Source organism: Chelonia mydas, chromosome 2, assembly GCF_015237465.2.
Source record: "Chelonia mydas isolate rCheMyd1 chromosome 2, rCheMyd1.pri.v2, whole genome shotgun sequence".
NCBI lineage: Eukaryota > Metazoa > Chordata > Testudines > Cheloniidae > Chelonia > Chelonia mydas.
In genome coordinates, this window is record NC_057850.1 from 93666421 (window position 1) to 93686815 (window position 20395).

Consider the following 20395-nt stretch of genomic DNA (forward strand, 5'->3'; position numbering starts at 1 on the left):
GCATGACAGAGAGAGAGAGAGAGAGAGAGAGACAGACAGACACACACTGTGTGAGAGAGAGAGAGAGAGGAGAGACAGAGACACACACCATGAGTGAGAGAGAGACACGCGCATTGCCCCTTTAAGTACACTGCCTTTTTAAGTAGATCAGCAAGTTGAGACAGCAGCTGCTGCCAGCAAGCTTCCTCCGTCCTGAGCCCTGTCGTGTCCCCACCCGCTCTGTGGAGATGGGGTACAGGAGTGGGGTGAGGGGGACACACTGACATTAGACCCCTTGGCCCCCCTGTCCCCTCCCAGCAAGCAGGAGGCTCCCAGGAGAAGCTCCAAGGCAGAGGGCAGGAGCAGCACACGGCAGTGGGAGGGAGGGACAGCCTAACTGCCCGGCAATTGATAGCCTGCTGGGCAGCTGCCTCACAGGGAACTTAGGGGGGCTGTCAGTCCACCCTGGTTCCAAGCCCCCATGAGCTAGCTTCAACAGGCTGCTCTTTCTGCAAGCAGTGGACAAAGCAGGCGGCTACCAAACAATGTTATAAGGGAGCACTGCACAACTTTAAGCAAGCATGTTCTCCTATTGATCAGCAATGTAACAACGAAACAACGTTAACCAGGATGACATTAAGTGAGGAGTTACTGTATTTTAAACAAAAGGAAGTATTTCTTCACATAACGTACGGTCAACCTGTGGAACTCCTTGCCAGAGGATGTTGTGAAGGCCAAGACCATAACAGGGTTCAAAAAAGAACAAGATAAATGCATGGAGGATAGATCCATCATCAATGACTATTAGCCAGGATGTTCAGGGATGGTGTCCCTAGTCTCTGTTTGGAAGAAGCTGGGAATGGGTGACAGGGGATGGATCACTTGATGATTACCTGTTCTGTTCATTCCCTCTGGGGCACCTGGCATTGGCCACTGTTGGAAGACAGGATACTAGGCTAGATGGACCTTTGGTCTGACCCAGTATGGCCGTTCTTATGTTTTGTGTACACATTAAGACTTCCACTATGCAAAATTATAGACGGGAACTTAGATGGCTTGCACTTAACACTTTCTCCTGTCCTCCAAACCTGACCTATACAAACACTTGCATTAATCTAAAAAACAACACATAAATGAGAAACACTGCACTAGACTATGCCACAGACTTCCCCTCACTGAAATAAATGACTACTAAATCAGATGGGGTAAAGATTATGTTACCTCTTTTAAAGGTAAATTAGAAAGTAAACTTGATCATCATTTTAAACCCAATAGGTTCTAAATGTCTCCACTAACCAGGCTGTAGGAGGCAGGCAATACAAAAAAGTTTTGCAGAAAGATTGATTAGTAATCTGTATTTACTGCTAAGACACTGTCTTTACTGAGGAGTCCAGTCACTGTTTAATACGTATTCCATTACTGAATGACCCCCAACTCACCTCCCAGCATGGTTAGTGGAGGTATTTAATCTATTTCTGGGCTTAACTCAATTTTCTTTACAGTTCACATCTAATTCAAACTATAATAAATGAACAAGATGGATGCCACTGATTCTTACAAAGTATTGTAAGAATAAAAGACTACATTAACAGGTCAAGGACATTTCTGTCAAAGAAGCCCAGCTTTTGGCTCTCCTTTGAAAAAATCAAATGGGGCAAATTCAATAAAACCATGTAAATCACTGGTATCTTCAAAGAAGATTATAAATACTTACCCTGCTACTCTGTTAGCAAATTCAATTATATCATCTTTGGTTCTAGGTCCTCTATAGTTGTATGCCAAGTCACCTTTTAAGCTAGAGGGGAAAAAAACAAAATTCTGAGGAATTGTTTCATTATCTTTGTTCATAACTAAAATAAATCAGTTAGCTGCATATGCAAAAACACAGCATCCCCATATTTCTAATATTCAATTATTAGTAAGTGCTGAGCAACTTTATTTTTCAACACATTAGACAAAAGAATCAATCTTTAAATAGAAAAAGTAGCTCAGTGGAACAGTACAATATAATTAGAATGAGGGAGGAAAAAAAAACACACCACACTGTTTGTCTTCTGAAAATAAGTTCTGTTGTACATGCTAGCTATCATGTGCTTTCTAATGACAATATATTAGAACTACAAAAACTAGAGAAGATTTGCTCTCAGACTATGAAAAATAATTAAGCATTTAGACCCTATAAAGAGATATTAAAAATTTCCATTTATTACTCCTTATCAAAAAAAAGCCTTAGGATACCCTTCTACTATTTGAAAAAAGCCAAATAGAAAGGGCAAATGAAAATGGTATTCCGTTGTGATAATCTGCAAAGGTTTCTTAAACTGAACACTCAGTTAATCCACCCTCCAGTGAGGCAGACAAGAAACTGTAATAGGTTACTGTATGTAATTGATGGGGTGGGATCTAACTTGCTTTTATTAAATCAGAAAAAATATTCATGTAGGATTTATGACAGTGAAGAACAACAGGATTTCCTTTAAAAGAGAACCCATCTGGGTCAGTTACATTATTTTTTGGTGTCCTTAAGACCAATTTTCAGAGCCTGAATATTCATGACAACAAAGTTTTTCACCTGCAGCCTGTAACAAGCTACAATATTTCAATGCCACAGCCCTTTGGAAATATAACTAAAGACAATCCAAATCCTTTGATAATTGCAACACACATGGGGAAATAAAGAATTCTAAGTCTGACCATTTCCCAAATTTTCATTTTTAATAACTGCACCTGAAAATTGAGAGAAAAATACAGTTTTCTGTTTTTACTTTATACCATTGTGTGTACAGACACTTTCACCTTTTACCTTATACAGCAGTTAGTTTCCCTGGCTCACATAGCTCGGGCCCTACCAAATTCATGGCCCATTTTGGTCAATTTCACAGTCACAGAATTTTAAAAATCGTAAATGTCATGATTGCAGCTATTTAAATCTGAAATGTTACAGTGTTGTAATTGTAGGGGTCCTGACCCAAAAAAAAGGAGTTGTGGGGGGATCACAAGGTTATTGTAGGGGGGTTGCGGTACTGCTACCCTTACTTCTGCGCTGCTGCTGGTGGCAGTGCTGCCTTCAGAGCTGGGCAGCTGGAGAGCGGGGGCTGCTGGCTGGGACCCCAGATCTGAAGGGAGAGCCGCTGTTAGCAGCAGCAGAGAAGTAAGGATGGCATGGTATGGATGCTGCTGGTGGGGAGCTGCCTTCAGAGCTGGGCGTCCGGCCAGCAGCCCCTGCTCTCCGGCTGCCCAGCTCTGAAGACAGTGTAGAAGGGTGGTAATACTGTGACCCCCCTAAAATAACCTTGCAACTCCATGAAACTCCCTTTTGGTCAGGACCCCCAATTTGAGAAAAACTGGTATGCCCTGTGAAATCTATATAGTATAAAGTAAAAGCACACAAAAGATCGGATTTCACAGGAGGGAGACCAGATTTCATGGTCTGTGACACTTTTTCACGGCTGTGAATTTGGTAGGCCCTACTCATAGCAATATGGGACGGAAAAGTCATTAAAAATGGGGAAATGCAATCAGAAAGTCAAATATTGGCAGGGTGACTCAGGTATAGGTTTCATACCTGAAACTATGTTTAATTTGTCAACTGAAATTTACTAGATTTCAAGTTCATTATGTCCCTTTAAACAATATTTTATGAGACTATGGTTTATATGATTATATAAGCTTGTTTCAGCTTAATTAATACTCGACTTACTTATGCCACCACCTTGTTTAAAAGCTTAGCATAACAAAGAACCTTAAATGTAAACAAAAGAATTTTTAAAAAATATTATCCAGTTCAGTAGTAACTGATTCAAAACTGGCTCCAAAATGAATTGTCATTTTCTTTTCCTGCTTCTTAGTGGTATCAGCTGTTAAGATTTTTCTGTATATTCGTTTGGTTTTTGTTCCCCTTTTACAAAGGAAAGTGAGTGATAGTGAGGATTTATATATAAAAATATAATGCAGAAAAGGTCAACTTCTAGCTTAATTGATGGATAACCTCAAACTCCATTGTGACGTTGCAGTCCATAATGTTTTATGGAAACATTCTTATGAATGTGAATATGATGTAACTGGAATATGCTTTACGCAAAAGGTCTCTTGTAAGGTATCACAAAGCTTATAATCTACTGAGTGTGTTCATCCTATTTGTATGCATGTATCATTCTTGTATCTGAAGTTAGAAATATGAAGTATAACTCTGAGGTCTTATTGTAACTATGCAAAGTGTGGGCCATTAATAGCGATTTAGAATCTTGATGGCTCCCATTGACTAGGACAATTGGTTGCGGATGGTTTATTTACTTGCAAGCCTTCCTGTGTGCCTGTGGGCCAGCCCATGGGTAATGAAGAATGAGATCTTACAGCGACATGTGACCACTTCACCTGGTAATGAGATCTATCTTAAATCTGGTACTTTTCCATTTAGAAGGAGGGATGGGGACCCAGAGAAACCAAAGTTTCCAAATGTGCCAAAGCTATAAAAGGGGTGGAAAAGAACAAAGGAGGCTTCCAGTTAGGTGGAAACTCAGGGTTCTCTCATAAGATGTTTGCGGCAACTAACAAAGACTGTACCAGGGAAAAGGGTTGGGCCCAGACTAGGAAGAAGTCTAGTCTGTGAAACAAGCTTATTGCAACATCTCTGAGGGTCAGATTTTACCTGTAAACAGTTTTTTAATATATTAGGCTTAGACTTGCGTGTTTTTGCTTTATTTTGCTTGGTGACTTATTTTGTTCTGTCTGTTATCACTTGAAACCACTCAAATCCTACTTTTTGTACTTAATAAAATCACTTTTGTTTATTAGTAAACCCAGAGTAAGTGATTAATACTTGGGGGGGGGGGGGGGGGAAGGGGGGGAATAGCTGTGCATCTCTCTCTATCAGTGTTATGGAGGGCAGACAATTTATCAGTTTACCCTGGATAAGCTTTATACAGAGTAAAGCAGATTTATTTGGGGTTTGGATCCCATTGGGGACTGGGTGTCTGGGTGCTGGAGATAGGTGACCTGCTGAGCAGTTTTTGGTTAAAGTCTGCAGCTTTGGGGGCTTGGACCAGACCTGGGTCTGTGTTGCAGCAGGCTAGTGTGTCTGGCTCAACAAGGCAGAGTTCTGGAGTCCTAAACTGGCAGGGAAAATGAGCTCAGAGGTTATCTCAGCACGTCAGGTAACAGTCCCAAGGGGGGCGGGGGGGGTCTCTGTGACCGAACCCATCACAGTGATATATAAAAATATAATACAGGAAAGATCAACTTACAGTTTAATTGTTGGATAACCTCTAACTCCATATTCAGAGGCAATACCTGAAAGACACATTTGGTTAGGTTTCTGTTTTCCTCTCACGTATGCAAAAGAGGAACTAAATGGTTTGTATAATAAATACCGTTTAAACGAAAACATGCATATGTTATCATTTTTCTTACCTCAAAATCAATTGATTTTCAATCATCACTGGAACTAAATTAGTCATTTTATTAATTAAGTGGAGACATGTTACAGACTCACTGTCATGAAAACGTAGCATACGTGCACACTAGTAGTATGTATACATGTCAGCTAACACACAAAATATATATTTTAAAAAGCCTTATAAAAATATCCAGATTCTTTTATCTTATTATCAGTCTTAGCAGACAGATAATAAAGGCTTCTATTCCTTGGTGATCAGAGTAGTAAAGGAACACAGACAGATACAGCATTATACTATGACTTTTACTGGAAAGTCAGTCCCTGAACCCGCATTGCATAGGGAGATGGGAGTGATGAGAAGAGTGGGCCACAGCCATTACTCTATTCAGTGTAGAAACAGCTGTAGTCAAGCTGAGTGGACATGCTGTTTAGTTGCAGCAAAGAATTGTTTCTCACCCTGATGACATTTATTCAACTAAAAAAAAGTTAAATGTTATATTGCCTGCTTAAGGTGACACCTCTCTCATAACCTTAAATCCATTCCTTTCAAGGTGCTTGTCATATTATTACTGGAAGTTGGAAATACTTGTAACCTGTGTAAAGTTCATGAAATCAAATGTGCTGTAAACGTCCTAACTGAAACCATGCTGATGAAGAATAGTAGTGAGACCAATATTTCTATTGTAATCTCTATAAACCAACAGCAACTAGTTAGCGATACACAGTCCAACACAAATGCCATGTAATATACTGTTGGGACTCAATGAACCGTAGTCCTGATTTAGATTTCTGGCAGACTGAGAAAGTGGTAGATTTTTTTTTTAGGACGGGGAAGGTCTGACGTTCTCTGGGCAACCTTGTGGAGACAGATTTAAGGCTGTGTGTTTATTTTGTGAAGCATGTGTCACCTTAACTCAGCATTTCCTATTTTTTGTACTGTCTGTGTCATTTTTGTCAAAAATGAGATAAATTAAATGCACAGCCACATTAATGTGGCTAAATTTATGTATACAGTGTGCAGGGCAATTAAGTAGCAGTACTACTAGTATCAGTAGTGGTTCAAGTCCCCAGAATTGATGTGGTCATTGCACAGCTGTGAGCAAGCAGCATAATCCTATTTGGGACAGTGTCAGCTACAGCAGAAGGAAGAGAACAGACAAGTTCTTCTTGACCCTGAGAGAGGCTCTGGAGCACTGGTAGCCACCAACATCAACACATCTGGACCACAGCTGTCCAGAATGTATGACACTCTGCAACATGTTTTCGCATGTGCTCAACTAGGTCCCCCCGCCCCACAAAGCATTATAGTATTGCCAATGTCGTGCATTCAAAAAATCATGAGATTTACATAAACCATAAATCATGAGATTTTTAAAAATATGTATATTCCAATTCTTTTTATTTGCTTATTTGGTTCTAAGCCTTTAGAGTGCACATTTTTAAGCTTCTCTCTGCAAGTCTGGGGGCTAGAAACTTATTTCTTTTTAAATGAAAGCTAGGATTCTCACATAATTACAGGACTCTACAAACCAGAGCTTAATTTAAAATACACCAAATAAACTGGCAACACTAGCATTGTACATGCTTTTTGCTCTAGTGTCCATACTTTAGTGGCTTTTTTGTACTACATTTTATGGGATCGGTTAAAGCCTAGGAGAAGAGGGTATCACTGAATGTGACTTATTAAGGAAGCCAGATCTCCACCTCCACCCCCACCCCTTTGTCTCACCGTTTTAAATTAAGACTAATTCAGTAGTAGTGAGATTTAGGGATGTAAACAGCATTTAAAAAGTTAACCGTTTACATAATTAAAAATGCATAATTAAAAATGTCGTTTAAACTGTTAACTGATTAAGCGGCTGGGGCCGATACACTGGCGTAGCTGGGGCTGTGCCACTCTGACCACTCAGTGCAGCTGGGGCTGCTCCAGCTGGTGCAGGGCCACTGGAGTTGGCCGCTTGGCCTGGGGTTAACAGGTAAGGTGGGTTAACCAGTAAGGCTAATGCTTACCGGTTAATCAGTTGACCGGTTAACCTTTTACATTCCTAGTGAGATTTAGTACTCCCTAAGTTTTTTATGCATCTTTCAGGACATGGAAGCTTGCAATACTACTCTGCCATGAAAAGGTAGTTAAAATGCCATTTTTCCAGGTCTACTTTATTGTCAACATGGCTATTATGTATTGATAAAAATGTCTTGCAGTCAACAATATGCTGGCATACTTATATCTGAAGCTCTTAGCTTAACCTCAAACAATCTGGGCTGCTTCATGTACTTCTTAATAGCTCGCTGAGTTTTAGTGAATGCCATATCCGTCACTACCACCTAATTCCAGGATATTTCCCCAAATCTAAATGGCCATACCTCCACTCTGCTCATTTTGTATGGGATTTTACTCTAAACGATGCTTGCCACAGCCTACTACGCTAACCAATAGTGCGTTATTGTTTCCTTGTACTCCCCCATATGTCTGCACCTGTTGGTCCTGTCTCATACTTTAAACTCTTTGGAGTAGGGACTGTCATTTGTTCTGTATTTGTACAACATCTAACACAACACAGGTCCTGACTGATAACAGAGGCTCCTAGAAACTACGATAATGCAAGTATCTGCTGACTCACATGGGACAGGGGCACCACAATTTTCCATCCAAACAATGTTACCTCAAGAAATTAGCAAATCAGCAGCAAAAATAACATCATCAAAAGTGCCGGTGTTAACTCGGCTCCTAAGTCCCATTTTTAAAAGAGACTTAGGCCCTAAGGAACAGATTTTCCATGGTATATAAACACCTAAAGATACATGCTACAAAGGAAGGGATCCATCTGAGCTGGGGGAAAATTCCTTCCGAAGCTCACATAGGGCAATAAGTTAGACCCTGAGCATATGAGCAAGAACTAGTCAGCCAAGCACCTGAGGGAGAGAATGCTCGGTGCCACCTCAGAGCCCCGGTCCTCCCACCCTCATCATCCCATTTAATTGCTTAGGCACACTTGAAAATCCAGCTTGGTGCCTATCTGCATCTTCAGGCACCTAAATATCTTGGTAAATCCTGACATTACAGCCTAAATTTCCTTGAAAACAGGATTTAGGCGATTAAGGCACATAGGCACTCTTGAAAATCTTACCTCAAATCCCTATTCATCTGTTAAATTACTGCAGCTGGCAACCCCGGAAGTCTTTCAGAATCTAAATAGAGGTTTACATCATTCTAGGACAGCCAGAGATGATTCCTGCAAAGGACCTGGTGTGTTTGCTTGTGGTAGGGCTGTTATTTCAAGACCTTTTTCACCATAAGGATAATGAGTTGTTGAGAGGTGAAGCTGAAAATTGTAGTCCTCTGTCCCTTTACCCCAACTATAAAACCTGCAAAATGAACTGTGGTTCTACATACAAGGTAGGATAGTATTGCAAAGTCAAAGTTTTGAGATACTGGTTGTAAGGAGTGTTTTGTTTAAGTGTCCATAGCAGTTAATTTGTGTAACACTCTATGCTGTTGGAGTGCTTACCAAAACAGCATTAACTGATCAAGAGCAACATACTTGTAAAATGAATGAATAAACCCAGAAGCTCTTGAGTAGGAGGTTTCTTGCTAGTTTTCAGCTGATCTCCTATCCCCCTCTTCCCGCAAGATTAATTTTCAATTTCTACATGCCATGGTGGAGACATACAGCAATGCTAAAAGATTTTCCACATCCCTATTGACTGTGGACTCATTGTGATGCACTAACATCCCCTTCTCCATTGTGGAAAAAGAGCCCTATCCCCTATTTGACCTAGTCTTAGTATGCCAATGTACAAATGGTGCTATAGCCAGCCCCCTAGGTGCAGGCAGCCATGCATGATGTGTGAGGGAGTTTTATTTGGCATATGCTAAAGAGGACTTCAAAGTCAGAATCCTATTAAGACTCATGGCAACTGATCCAAGAGTCTGTGTATTTAGCCATTAAACCCCTATGTTGTACTGAGCTTTCTGCTCAGTACTAGCTTAACACTATATATACCTTAACACAAGTTGCTGCTTATGTTTTCTTCTTGTGAGGACACATCTGATGTTCTCTCTCCTCCAATGCTGCATCATTTCCCTCTATTCACTGGCTTGTGCACAGCCATCCACTTCTAAAAAACTACCCAAGCTTCCTGTGAGCTAGACTACCCCCTTCATCTGTATAGTTTAGAATGGCTTGCAACATCACTCATTACCAAGAAGATCCCCAATTATTCTCTTTCCTAGCAAAGAGATTCTCCTAAAAACAATTTAGGATATTGGTGAACTTCACTGATGTGTTTCATGTCTGTACAATGTCCACTTTAAGCAACCAAAGAAGTTACCAATTTTCAGACTAAGCCCTGGCAAGATTTTGAGGCATTAACTCCGAATGCCACACCTGTTTGACTAAGAATGGGAACTGAACTGCAACCTCGCTAGTGCTGGACAAAAATTCCGATGTCTCCCTTCAGAAATGGTCTGGAAACACCTCTCCTACAGGTATAATAAATTAAAATAAAGTGAAAACAAGAGAACTGAAGGATGAAAGAACTGCTTAAGCCCCAATCCTACACTGGACTCCTAACAGGCATATGCACTTCAGGATGGGAACTCTTATTCAGGTGGCCTAGTAGGCAGAGCACTTGACTGGGAATCAAGAGAGCTGTGTTACATTCCCAACTGCCACTAGCCAACTGGGTGACCTTGATCAAGGCACTTCACCTCTCTCTGCCTCCATTTCCCTCTCTATAAAACAGGGATAACGATACCTTCTTCCTTTATAATGTGCTTTAAGAACTACTGATCAGTATGATATGGTCACACATAATCAATCATGACTGGGACTCTTGGGAATTATCACAGTACAAAACCAACCAATAATACATTTTCAACTTAAAAACAGTCACACTTCCATTTGAAAACACTGTACAATAATCCAGGGTTAGAAAAAAGATTTTTGTTCATTTGGTTACACTCTGCATTTGATGGCACTTTGCACAGTTTCAATTTTCATCGTCTGCTGCGCTATCTGTCACAAGTACAAGCAGAATGATATCTTCATGCACAGCCCTAGGGAAGCTCTCCTGCACACTCTTCCATAGGCCTTGCAAGAGTATATTTATAATAAGTGTACCAGCACAACTAAAAGTGAAATCAGAATAGGCAAGTGTGTGCACAGAGAGGAAGGGGAGCCCTAGGACATCTGGTGCTATTACCATCTGGCACGCCCAAAATGACACTTTTAAATATAGCAGGAAAACAAAATACAAATATTTTTTCTTAACAGTTTTTTAAAAACAGAACATGGATTTTTTTAAGTTAATCAATTTCAAATACTGAAGATGACAGTGTCTTTTTAAGAGAAGGCTTAATGAAAAGGTGGACAGAAATCTGCTGTCCAGTGAGGCGATGATTTCAACAAGATGTGTGTAATACCTTAAGGATTGACCATGCGAAAGCACTTTACAATTCTGAAAGTGCAAGTAGATCTATTTGGTCTAGTAACAGTAAAGTAAGGAACCTAAAACAGACAAGTTGTATCTTATTATGGTGGGCGCTGTAAATCAGATCAAGCACCTTAAAAAGAAATTAAAGAAACTTGTACCAAAGATAGCACTTTTCAGGGCCTTCTATGAGGTTACTCCTCTCTTCTTATTTGTTTTAAGTGTATAAGGATCTGAGGTTTCGGTTGAAGAGGTAAATCATAGCAGCATGAGTTGAAAAGTCACTAACAGTGGGATACGATACAGTCACGTCTTCGATACTTACTGCTACACTTAGCCAGCAGATCCTTCAAGACAAATCCATTTGTTTATATGATATAGTTTTTTTTTAATAGTAATCCTTCTGGCTATTTCATTTTCAAAACTAGTTGACAATGAAACTATGCCTACACAACACATACTTACTGGAATAGGAAGTCGCATCCATCTTCCCAACTTTTACTGGAGACCCACTGCTTCTTATCTCTACACCAACTTCATTCCACACAGGCTCCAATTTCTTGCAATGGCCACACCAAGGTGCATAAAACTGAAAACAAGTCAGAAGGGTGGCATTAAACAGAATCAGTGAACTCTACATAAACATGGAACTTTCAAGCCACACATTTGGAAAACCAACAAAAGTTGCCAAACAGATAATCCTCTCTTGGTTTATTTTTATTTTTTTAGGAAAAACCTGCTAGTAATTTATATTTCTCTTCAATGCAGTGCTCTTGCCTATGAAAAGTCACAGGACAGAAGCAGACTATGCAATCTTATCTTCTAAAAAAAGTGTACCTGGGGGGGGAAAAAATGCATCACCTTGATATAGTATTTGATGGGGGACTAGATTGATATCAGTATAAAGGAATTTAAGCTTATATAAGGTAAGTTTAATTTATTTGCCATCTCTATCGCCTGCCAGAGAAGCCTGTTTGGTGGAAATCTCAAAACAAGAAGCAGATTACCATGACTTCAGATTTCGAAAGGAAGGAGGGTGCTGAACACAAGTGAGCAAATATCCTGTAACCATAAACATTTATGTTATAATATTTGCATTTAGTAGTGTGTAGTAGTTGCACAATCACTAACAGTACCACCAAATGGTTAGGCGGGAATTTGGCAGAGCACCTGCCCTTTGAAAACACAGTCCAGTTCTTCTCTGTCCCTGCCCCAATGATTTCCGGTCCTTCCCTTTAGCACAGAAACTTTGTTGAGGGTGGGTCCTTGAATAGCCAAGGCCTTTTCCAGACGGTGTCTCATCTAGGTGAAGACTCCTGGGATGGTAATGTCCTTTCGGAGTGGGTAGGGGAGCCAGGTCCATCTCTCCACTATGCTGTTCCAGGGCATAGTGGTAGGCAGCTACACTTGACACCTCGGGATGCTAAGCCGCTGCCCCCCCCCCCCCCCCGACCACTTCCTACCCAGTCTACTTTTGTTTCCTAAATAACTCACTATAGTCAAGTCTCTGGCCTGCAATCTCAGTCGCCTGCCTCTCCTACATGAGTTTGCACAGGCCTGCGTTGCCAGATCCCAGGGAATGAGCTCCTGGGCATTATTTTCCCTTCAGAGCAGCCCTCTGCTTCCTCCATCTGAACTGCTCTGCTCTCCTTTTTAGTGCACTGCCTCCAGCTTTTACGAGCTTAGCAGGTATGACTGGGCGGGACTGTCTGGGCCCAGAGCTGTTCCTTAACCCCTTGCTCTCTAGTTTGTATATCTCATCACATAGTGCGAACCAACTCCTATTTCCTTCAGAGCCAGGATGCAGCTGGACGAATTCCTTCCATCCTCCTACCTACCAAGGACTTAATCCTACACTCACTGAAGTCAGTGCTGAAGGATCACGGGCCCAGGAAATTGATTTCCCAGTTGAGAAGGGGGTTGGTCTTGCCTTTGTGGAAGTTTCTGATTCAGAAGATACTATATATAATTTGCCACTTATTTCTCAACAAATATGGTTAATATGAGCTATTTGGCAACTGTATTCAGTTGCACAAACCTTACTTTGAATTCAATTTTCTGTTCTACACCTAACCTAGAACTAGAGAATACTGAACATAACACTTTCCAAGTATATTAGACAGTAAAATAAATTTTGAACAATGAACATGATACAAGAGCTAAAATCTGAAGTACACACATTAGCACATACAGCTATGGGTTAGTTTTCCTCTTTAAAAAAAAAGTTCCTCCAATATCAAATTACTTTATAAATGCAAAGCAAAACAGTAAGTGCTTAATGCAAGCAGACCAATTCCTGGACCATCCTGTACACAGCAGACAAACAGCTTATCCATCCTACCAGCAGATGGAACACAACAAATCGTTTTTCACCACGATACAGAAAAACTCTGATTTCAAATTACTGAGCAGCTTTGTAACATTGTGTAGTATATACTGGTTCTTTTATTTTTCAAACGAAACTAATGGAAAGCTGTTAAGTTTCAACAAAGTGTGAATCTTAATACTTCTCACATACTCACATCTACAAGCCAAATGTCATCTTTACGATTGTCTTTAAACCTAGAAAAGAAAAGCACAGCTTGTGACATGTCTATACACAAGCAAACAAATACACTATTTGTTTCTGAAGGAGGGGGATATTGGGACCTGGTTAGAAAAAAAGGAAGAGAAGATCAAAGCAAAAATATGGAAGGCATATTAAGCCCATCAGCATTTTACTATTAAAATTCCTTGTGTACTTCACACTGCAGTGTATTGTATTAGTCCAGCAACACCCACTGCCTCCGATAAAAAAAAAAAATCCCAGAACTACTGAAGTAAGGGTAAATGACAATAAGAAAAAATGGTTAAGATAGCTAATAATACTAATCTATATTTTCTGGCTTTATTTAATGTTAGAGTAATGACTGACAAGATAACAAATTGACTAGTTTTAACAGTATTGTAGAGTTTGCATTAAGTTGAATGTGAACTGGAAGTCTATGACATGGCTACCAGGGAAGTCCTTATGAAATACACATTATAATAGGTTTAAATGAAGTACCTAACAAGCTGAATTTTGTATGTATTTATGAGTCTATTTTGCTTGTCATTGCAATTAGATGACAATGAGAGCACTTACTGGAAAGTTATTTGTGAACAGACTACAGTTTATGATAGTGAGGACCTAATAGCAATCAGATCCAAAGGTAACAACATTCATGCATTGCATAGGCTTCCCTACTGAAGTCTGCCAGCACATCTCAGTTTTGGTTAGTAATGCCCTTGCTACGACAGCTCCAAGCTTCTCCCAAGGAAAGATCACTAAACGCATCTAGGTGTGTAAAACACATTTGTTCTATGGCTTGTGTTAGGCAGAAAGTCAGACCAGATGAGTAAAATCTGAGTCATAATGATCATTGTAAGGGACAGATCACAGGCCTGGAAGCGACACATTTAGGACCTAACTGGTGCAAGAAAACAAGGGATGAACTTGGTTAAATGCAAGTAAGCTGAGATTTTCTGATGGCTGTAGGCAAGCAATATGAGACCACCACAGTCACATATGATCTAGAACATGGTTTTATCTCATACACCTACAGAGAAGGAGGCTGAGCTACCTAACTCACTATACCACCTAGATTTCCCTCCTTTCACCTTTTAGTTTTAAATAATCAAAAGAAACCTTAAAAGCAAGTTTTAAGAAGTTAACCAAATGCTTGGAGGGGAAAAGAAAAGATTTACCATTTGCTTGCTGAAGTGTTAACAAGTACTATCTTTTAACTATATTTTGTCACAGCCATAATGTTATGGCTGAAATGCTTTATTTCGCCCTCTGCTCCGAGGTACTGGAGCAAATGCATGCTCAAATGTCTGGAGGGGACTGGGGGAATTTAGTACAACCTGTTCAAACAGTTTGTTGAAAGAACCAAACATGAAACAAAGATGATGATGACAACTGTCGAAAGACTATTTGAAATACCTGATTATGTTAAAGAAACTATGCAAAATGTTTGCAGGTTTTTTTAGCCACACATGCCTTATCTACTTATTTTACTGAAAATCAATTTTACTGTTGTTTGCACTGTAGAGCTAATGAAAGATATAAGTGGATTCTATTGTCCCTTGTGCATTAAATATATGTTGGCAACCTCTAATTATGAAATCTTAAACATTGGTGATGATGCAAGAAGAAGAAATCAACAGTTTGATTTTCAGATCCCAGGTTCTGTTTGCAGTTAGAATATATCCTCTGCAACTTGTAATCTGAAAATATGACAAAGAACCCATCCCTGCCACCTCCAAAGCAACTACAGACATTTTTCATATATATGTTACTTATGCAACCAAAGCATTCTGCTTCTAGCTCATACGGAATATTAAGGCACACAGTCAAAGATGTGAATAAAAACCAGCGGATGGCAGGGCACAAAAATCAAGAAAGTGGACAGAACAGGATGCAATGCAATAAGCAAGTTTAATTTCCCATTCAGACCTTGGACTGCTACCCTCACACATTTTTTTTTCTTTTTTAAGTACCGAATAACATCTTCACAAGAGGCTAAAGAGACAAGAAATTTCAAAGATATATTATAAATCATTTTAACCTATGTTACTATTCGCACTATTTATGCCATATTACTTTTTTCATTTCTCTCAGTTTGACCTGAAAAGAGCTCTGTGTAAGCTCAAAACAGAGTCTCTCTCTCTCACCAACAGAAGCTGGTCCAAAAAAAGGTACCGTGTCACTCACCTCCTCACTCTATAAAGGAAGTCAAGTCAGTTTCTCATTCAAGCTCTTAATGCTATACTATCTGAAGGGACGTGTTTGTTGAGAAACAATTGATACCGATAGAATCTAAACCAGTATGTCAAATTAAGCTTCTATAAAGCTTGTTTACACAAAATGTAAATTTTAAACTGAATTTAAGTGTCCTTTTTTTACTAAGAGATGGACTGGCAAAAATATAAGAGCTGAAGACTTATATTTTGATATTCTTATCTTTGTCAGTTTTACATTATTTAAACTTAATTTAGTTTAAATTTCTAAGAAAGAATCACATAATATAAACTCCCCCTTGCCAAAGATACCTTTTATAAATGTGTATGAAATTTGAAAATGCATTTTATGGAGTCCTTGGTAGAAATTATGGTCGATATTTTAAATTCATATTGTCACTTGTGTTAGACTAAATTCCTGTGAGATAGTGCACATTCTCTGTAGCAGGTAGCAATTTTTCAACATTAGTATTATTGACTGTTACTTCCAACATTAAACCTTATAAATCCCTAGTAAATACTATTATAAGCAGTGAGTGCCTGAATTAGGCAAAAGCAAAATATTATTTTAACCCAATGTAAAAACTATTTCAAACTTTTTAAAAAGCCTTAATTATGAAGCATCTACATATGTGTTCCTGACCTGACACATAATAAACCAAATCTGAGCCCAGAGATAATTTTTACAACCAAATTATAATACTGTATTTTCAGGACCATGTAAATATCAACATAGCATTATATAGGGTCATGAATAACTCCATAATACCCAATTAAAGTTGTCATAGGACAGATGGCTGGATGTAAATCAAGCAGCAAGAGTAGCATGTGCTACAGCCTGGTAATTTACTAATCTACAGCAGGGTCGGGCAAACCTTTTGGCCTGAGGGCCACATCTGGGTATGGAAATTGTATGATGGGCAATGAATGCGTATGAAATTGGGGGTTGGGGTGTGGGAGGGGGTGAGGGTTCCAGCTGGGGGTGCGAGCTCTGGGGTGGGGTCAGAAATGAGGCACTCGAGGGCTGGATTAAAAGGTTTGACAGGCGCCCACCCCTGATCTACAGACATCTGATAAATGTGTATGATAGAGAACCTAATATAGATAACAGGGATTGGGGAAATGGAGGTTACTGACATGTACATTTACAGAACTTCCTACAGATGCTGTTTTTAGGCCACATGTACCTGTTTTTGAATACAAAATTCTTCCATCTTCAGCTAAGTACTTTATCAGCAGATACCGCTTTTTAAGGAACTAGTACACTGAAGCAGAGTGATCTAATAGACTGAGAGTCTAGAGACCTAGTTTCTATTCCCACCTCTGCCACTGGCCTGCTGTGTCATTTCACTTGTTTCCCCTACCATCCTTTTTCTCTCTCATATAATTAGGTTGTAAGCTCTTTGGGATAAGGACCTATTATTACCATGTGTTTGTATAATGCCAGGCTACCCAAATGGGACCTCTATGAACTAATATAATTCAAATCAATGAAAACTATGCAAAGCTTTCACCCATAATCTACTTTCATAAATCTTTGCTGTATATGCACTAGTACCTGCTGCTGGACTTTTGACATAAACTGAAAATGTTTACCCTTCATACTTTCCAGTTATTTATATGCAGATATGCCACAGATTTGTGGCCCTATACTAGCACTTGTTTGATAAAGAACCACAACATACACATTTGGACAACTCAAGCTTATTAAATTAAGTTTCCAAGGGCACTGAACTAGAAGTTGTCAACACTTTCAAATACAGATATTTGCACAATTCACTAAAGACTTGCAGATACTGTAGGAAACTTCTACTAAAAACATAGAAACCAAGCAGTGCTTTTCTTTAACAGATGTTTTACAAAAATTCTCTAGCTATGAAAATGTGCTTCTTCCTCACTACAACCCTTGACCAGATTTGAACGCACTGCCATAGTTAGAAACACGGGAGGAAAAAAGCATATTTATTACTGTGTCTATTTAGTCTCTTATTCTTCAGTCTTCCAAAATGGTGATCCCTATTCACAGCCTCTTAAAACAACACGCAGCCTTTGCAAAGCTAAGCCATGCTCATTGTGCTTCAACTTACTAGTTATGAGGTACTATTTATACAAACCACATCCTTTTCTTTCATGCATTTCACGGTTGCTGAGAAAGAAACAACACTTATTCAGCATTTTCATCAGAGTAATACCACAGAGCACCAAAGCAAGAAAGGAGCAGAACCAGGAAAACAAACAAAGAAACACCTAGGCAACATTTCATGTGACAATAAAATAGGAGTACTTACGAGTCATCTAAGTCTTCCACAAAAGCTGCATCTAAAGTCAAGACAAGTGCAGCAGCTACCAGAAAAAAGGGGAGAGGGCAGGAAAAGTAGTAAGTAGGTTGCAGGACAGGGTAATGGCATTTACTCTGATTAATTCATTGTCACTACTGTCCCCTCCAATTGATCCCTTCACCCCTTACGCTTTATCATAGGGGCGCACTGCTGGCACCTCTAATGTGCCCCATACTTATGGAAATAATCTAGAGAAGTATTTTTCAAAGTTCGGGTCATGACCCAGTACTGGGTCGCGGCATATAAGGCACTGGGTCGCCTTGTTCAGCACTCAGGAACACTAGCGGCTCTGGTCTGCACCACCGACCAGGACGTTAAAAGTCCCGTTGGCAGTGCTGCCCAGCTAAGGAAGGCTAGTGCTGCCCAGCTAAGGAAGGCTAGTGCCTACCTGTTCCAACACCACGCTGCACCCCGGAAGTGGCTAGTAGCGGGTCCGGATTCTAGGCAGGGTGGCCATGGGCTCCGCAAGCGGCTCTGCACGGCTCTCGCCTGCCCCGAGCACCGGCTCCGTGCTGCCATTGGCCTGCAAGCGAGAGCCATGCAGAACTGCTTGCGTACCTCCGCCTAGGAGCCGGACCTGCTGCTGGCTGCTTCCAGGGTACAGTGCAATTTGCGGTGCCAGGACAGGCAGGAAGCCTGCCTCTGCACCCTAACTTCGCCGCTGACCGGGAGTCGCCAAAGGTAAGCCTACGCCCCAGCCCTGAGCCCCCCCACCCCGAACCCGGAAGCCCTCCCTGCACCCATCCCAGAGTCTGCACCCCAAGGCCAGAGCCCTGACCCCTCCCACATCCTAAACCCCTGCCCCATCCCTCAGCCCCCTCCAAACCTGGAGCCCCTCCTGCACCCCCAAATCCCTCATCCTGGGCCCCAGCCCAGAGCCCCCTCCCACACTCTGAACCCCTCATTCCCAGCCCCACCCCGCAGCCCTCACTCCAACCCCTATAAGGAAATCAGAAATAACCAAGTAACCTCCCACACCCCAAACCCCTCATCCCCAGCTCTGCTGGGTCGCGGACATCAACAATTTTCTTCCACTGGGTCCCCAGAAAAAAAGGTTGAAAACCACTGAGCTAGTGAATTTACCCCGCCTGCTTTGCATCATGCTTGGTCCGACCACTCTTATTCGGAGGGTCTTTGCCCCGCCTCGTCCCCCTCCCCGCAACAGACCCACAACCCGATTCTCTCCCCTCTCATCCCTCAGCCTTCCCGCCTGCAAGGAGCTTTGGGGCAATGACTCCTGCCCCCAAACCTCCTCCTCCCCCCCCCCGGTCTTCCTAACATCCGCTCCCGCAAAGACCCTCCCCCCACGGCCCAGCCACGAGCTCCCCACGCGCGCGCGCATCCCCTTTCCCTGCCCCTCCCCCCGCTGGCGGGCCGCGGCGCGGGGAATGACGCGCCCCCGGGTTTACCTGCTGCCCAGATAAGCCGGCGCCGCCCGCTCGCCGCGGCCATGTTGACAGAAGCACTCGGGAAGGCAGCACAACTTCCGGCCGGCAGGGGAAACCAAAGCGCACGCGGCGCCCCGGCAGACGCCCCCCGCGCAAGCGCAGAAAGAACGGCGGGGGGGGCGGGTTAGGGAAAGAGAGGCGGCGGTCAGGACCTCCGGCCACGCCCCCGCAGAGACCGTTCCACTCCGAACGCCCAGCGCGAGCCGGTTCTGCCGGCTGCTGCGCTCTTCTGGGTGCGCGGGCTCCCCGCCAGCCGGCTTGGGGGGGGCAGGGCAGAGACACCCCCCACCCCCACCCAGCGTTGGGACCGCCTAATGGCAGCGGGCGCTGGTCGCCAAAATCACGCGCACGCCGCTAACGTGAGGCCCGTCTGCGGCAACGCACGCAGCTGAGAGCGGACTCCTCGCCCCCTGCCGAGCCGCGCTCCGGCTCAGCAAGAACTAAACCGTCCCTTCCCCGTACTGCTGCCCGTGAGCGCTCCCCTCTCTGCATTGCGCCGCTGCTGGGGCTCAGGTTCACAGGCACTCTGGGTTCCCACTGCACCCCCGACTGTACAGATTGTTCCGGCAGCACCCCTGCGCACGGCTGTGCTGGTTTGGTTTTAGACACCGCAGTGGAGTTTGTATTAGTTAAAAAATCCACTTTTCACTGAGACGTCTTTAAAAAGAAAAGTCAGAACCCATGATGGGCAGGTCAGTCCGAGAAAGGAGATGAAACATTTCTGAGAGAGCAAGGGTGCCCAACTTTACAGGGCAAAGTGGGCTCCAGCAAAAAATGGGAAGCTGCTGCACAGCAGCTCTCCAACTGTGGGTGTTGAAACCCTGTTTTAATGGGGTCACCAGGGCCGCTGTTAGATTCACTGGGGCCCAGTGCTGAAGCCACCCCCAAGTGACATAAGTTACACCCACGTGTGGAGAGCTTCTCCCACCGACATAGCTGTGGCTGCTTGCTGGGGGTGGTTTGATTAAGTAAAGGAGAGAGCTCTCTCCCATGGGCTTAGAGTGGCTACCATAGAGAGCAGACAGCGGTGCAGCCACATC

General features: G+C 42.1%; 1 protein-coding gene across 10 annotated transcripts in view; it reads right to left on the minus strand.

Annotated features, from left to right (window-relative positions):
• Positions 1–19694, minus strand: part of TMX3 (thioredoxin related transmembrane protein 3) — an 80538-nt gene extending 60844 nt beyond the window's left edge. For 3 of the 10 annotated variants that reach the window (XM_037892899.2, XM_043539925.1, XM_037892898.2), the window contains exons 1-6: positions 19317–19461; positions 17857–17911; positions 13330–13369; positions 11273–11396; positions 5223–5268; positions 1694–1774 (exon numbers count right to left, since the gene is read on the minus strand). In XM_037892899.2, coding sequence (XP_037748827.1) covers positions 1694–1774; positions 5223–5268; positions 11273–11396; positions 13330–13369; positions 17857–17911; positions 19317–19359 — 389 coding nt within the window. In that variant the 5' untranslated portion in view covers positions 19360–19461. Of the gene's footprint in view, positions 1–1693; positions 1775–5222; positions 5269–11272; positions 11397–13329; positions 13370–17856; positions 17912–18990; positions 19221–19316 lie in introns of those variants that run through there. The other 7 variants (XM_037892897.2, XM_037892900.2, XM_043539926.1 and 4 more) reach the window with 4 other exon arrangements.
• Between the last annotated feature and the right edge of the window lie 701 nt (positions 19695–20395).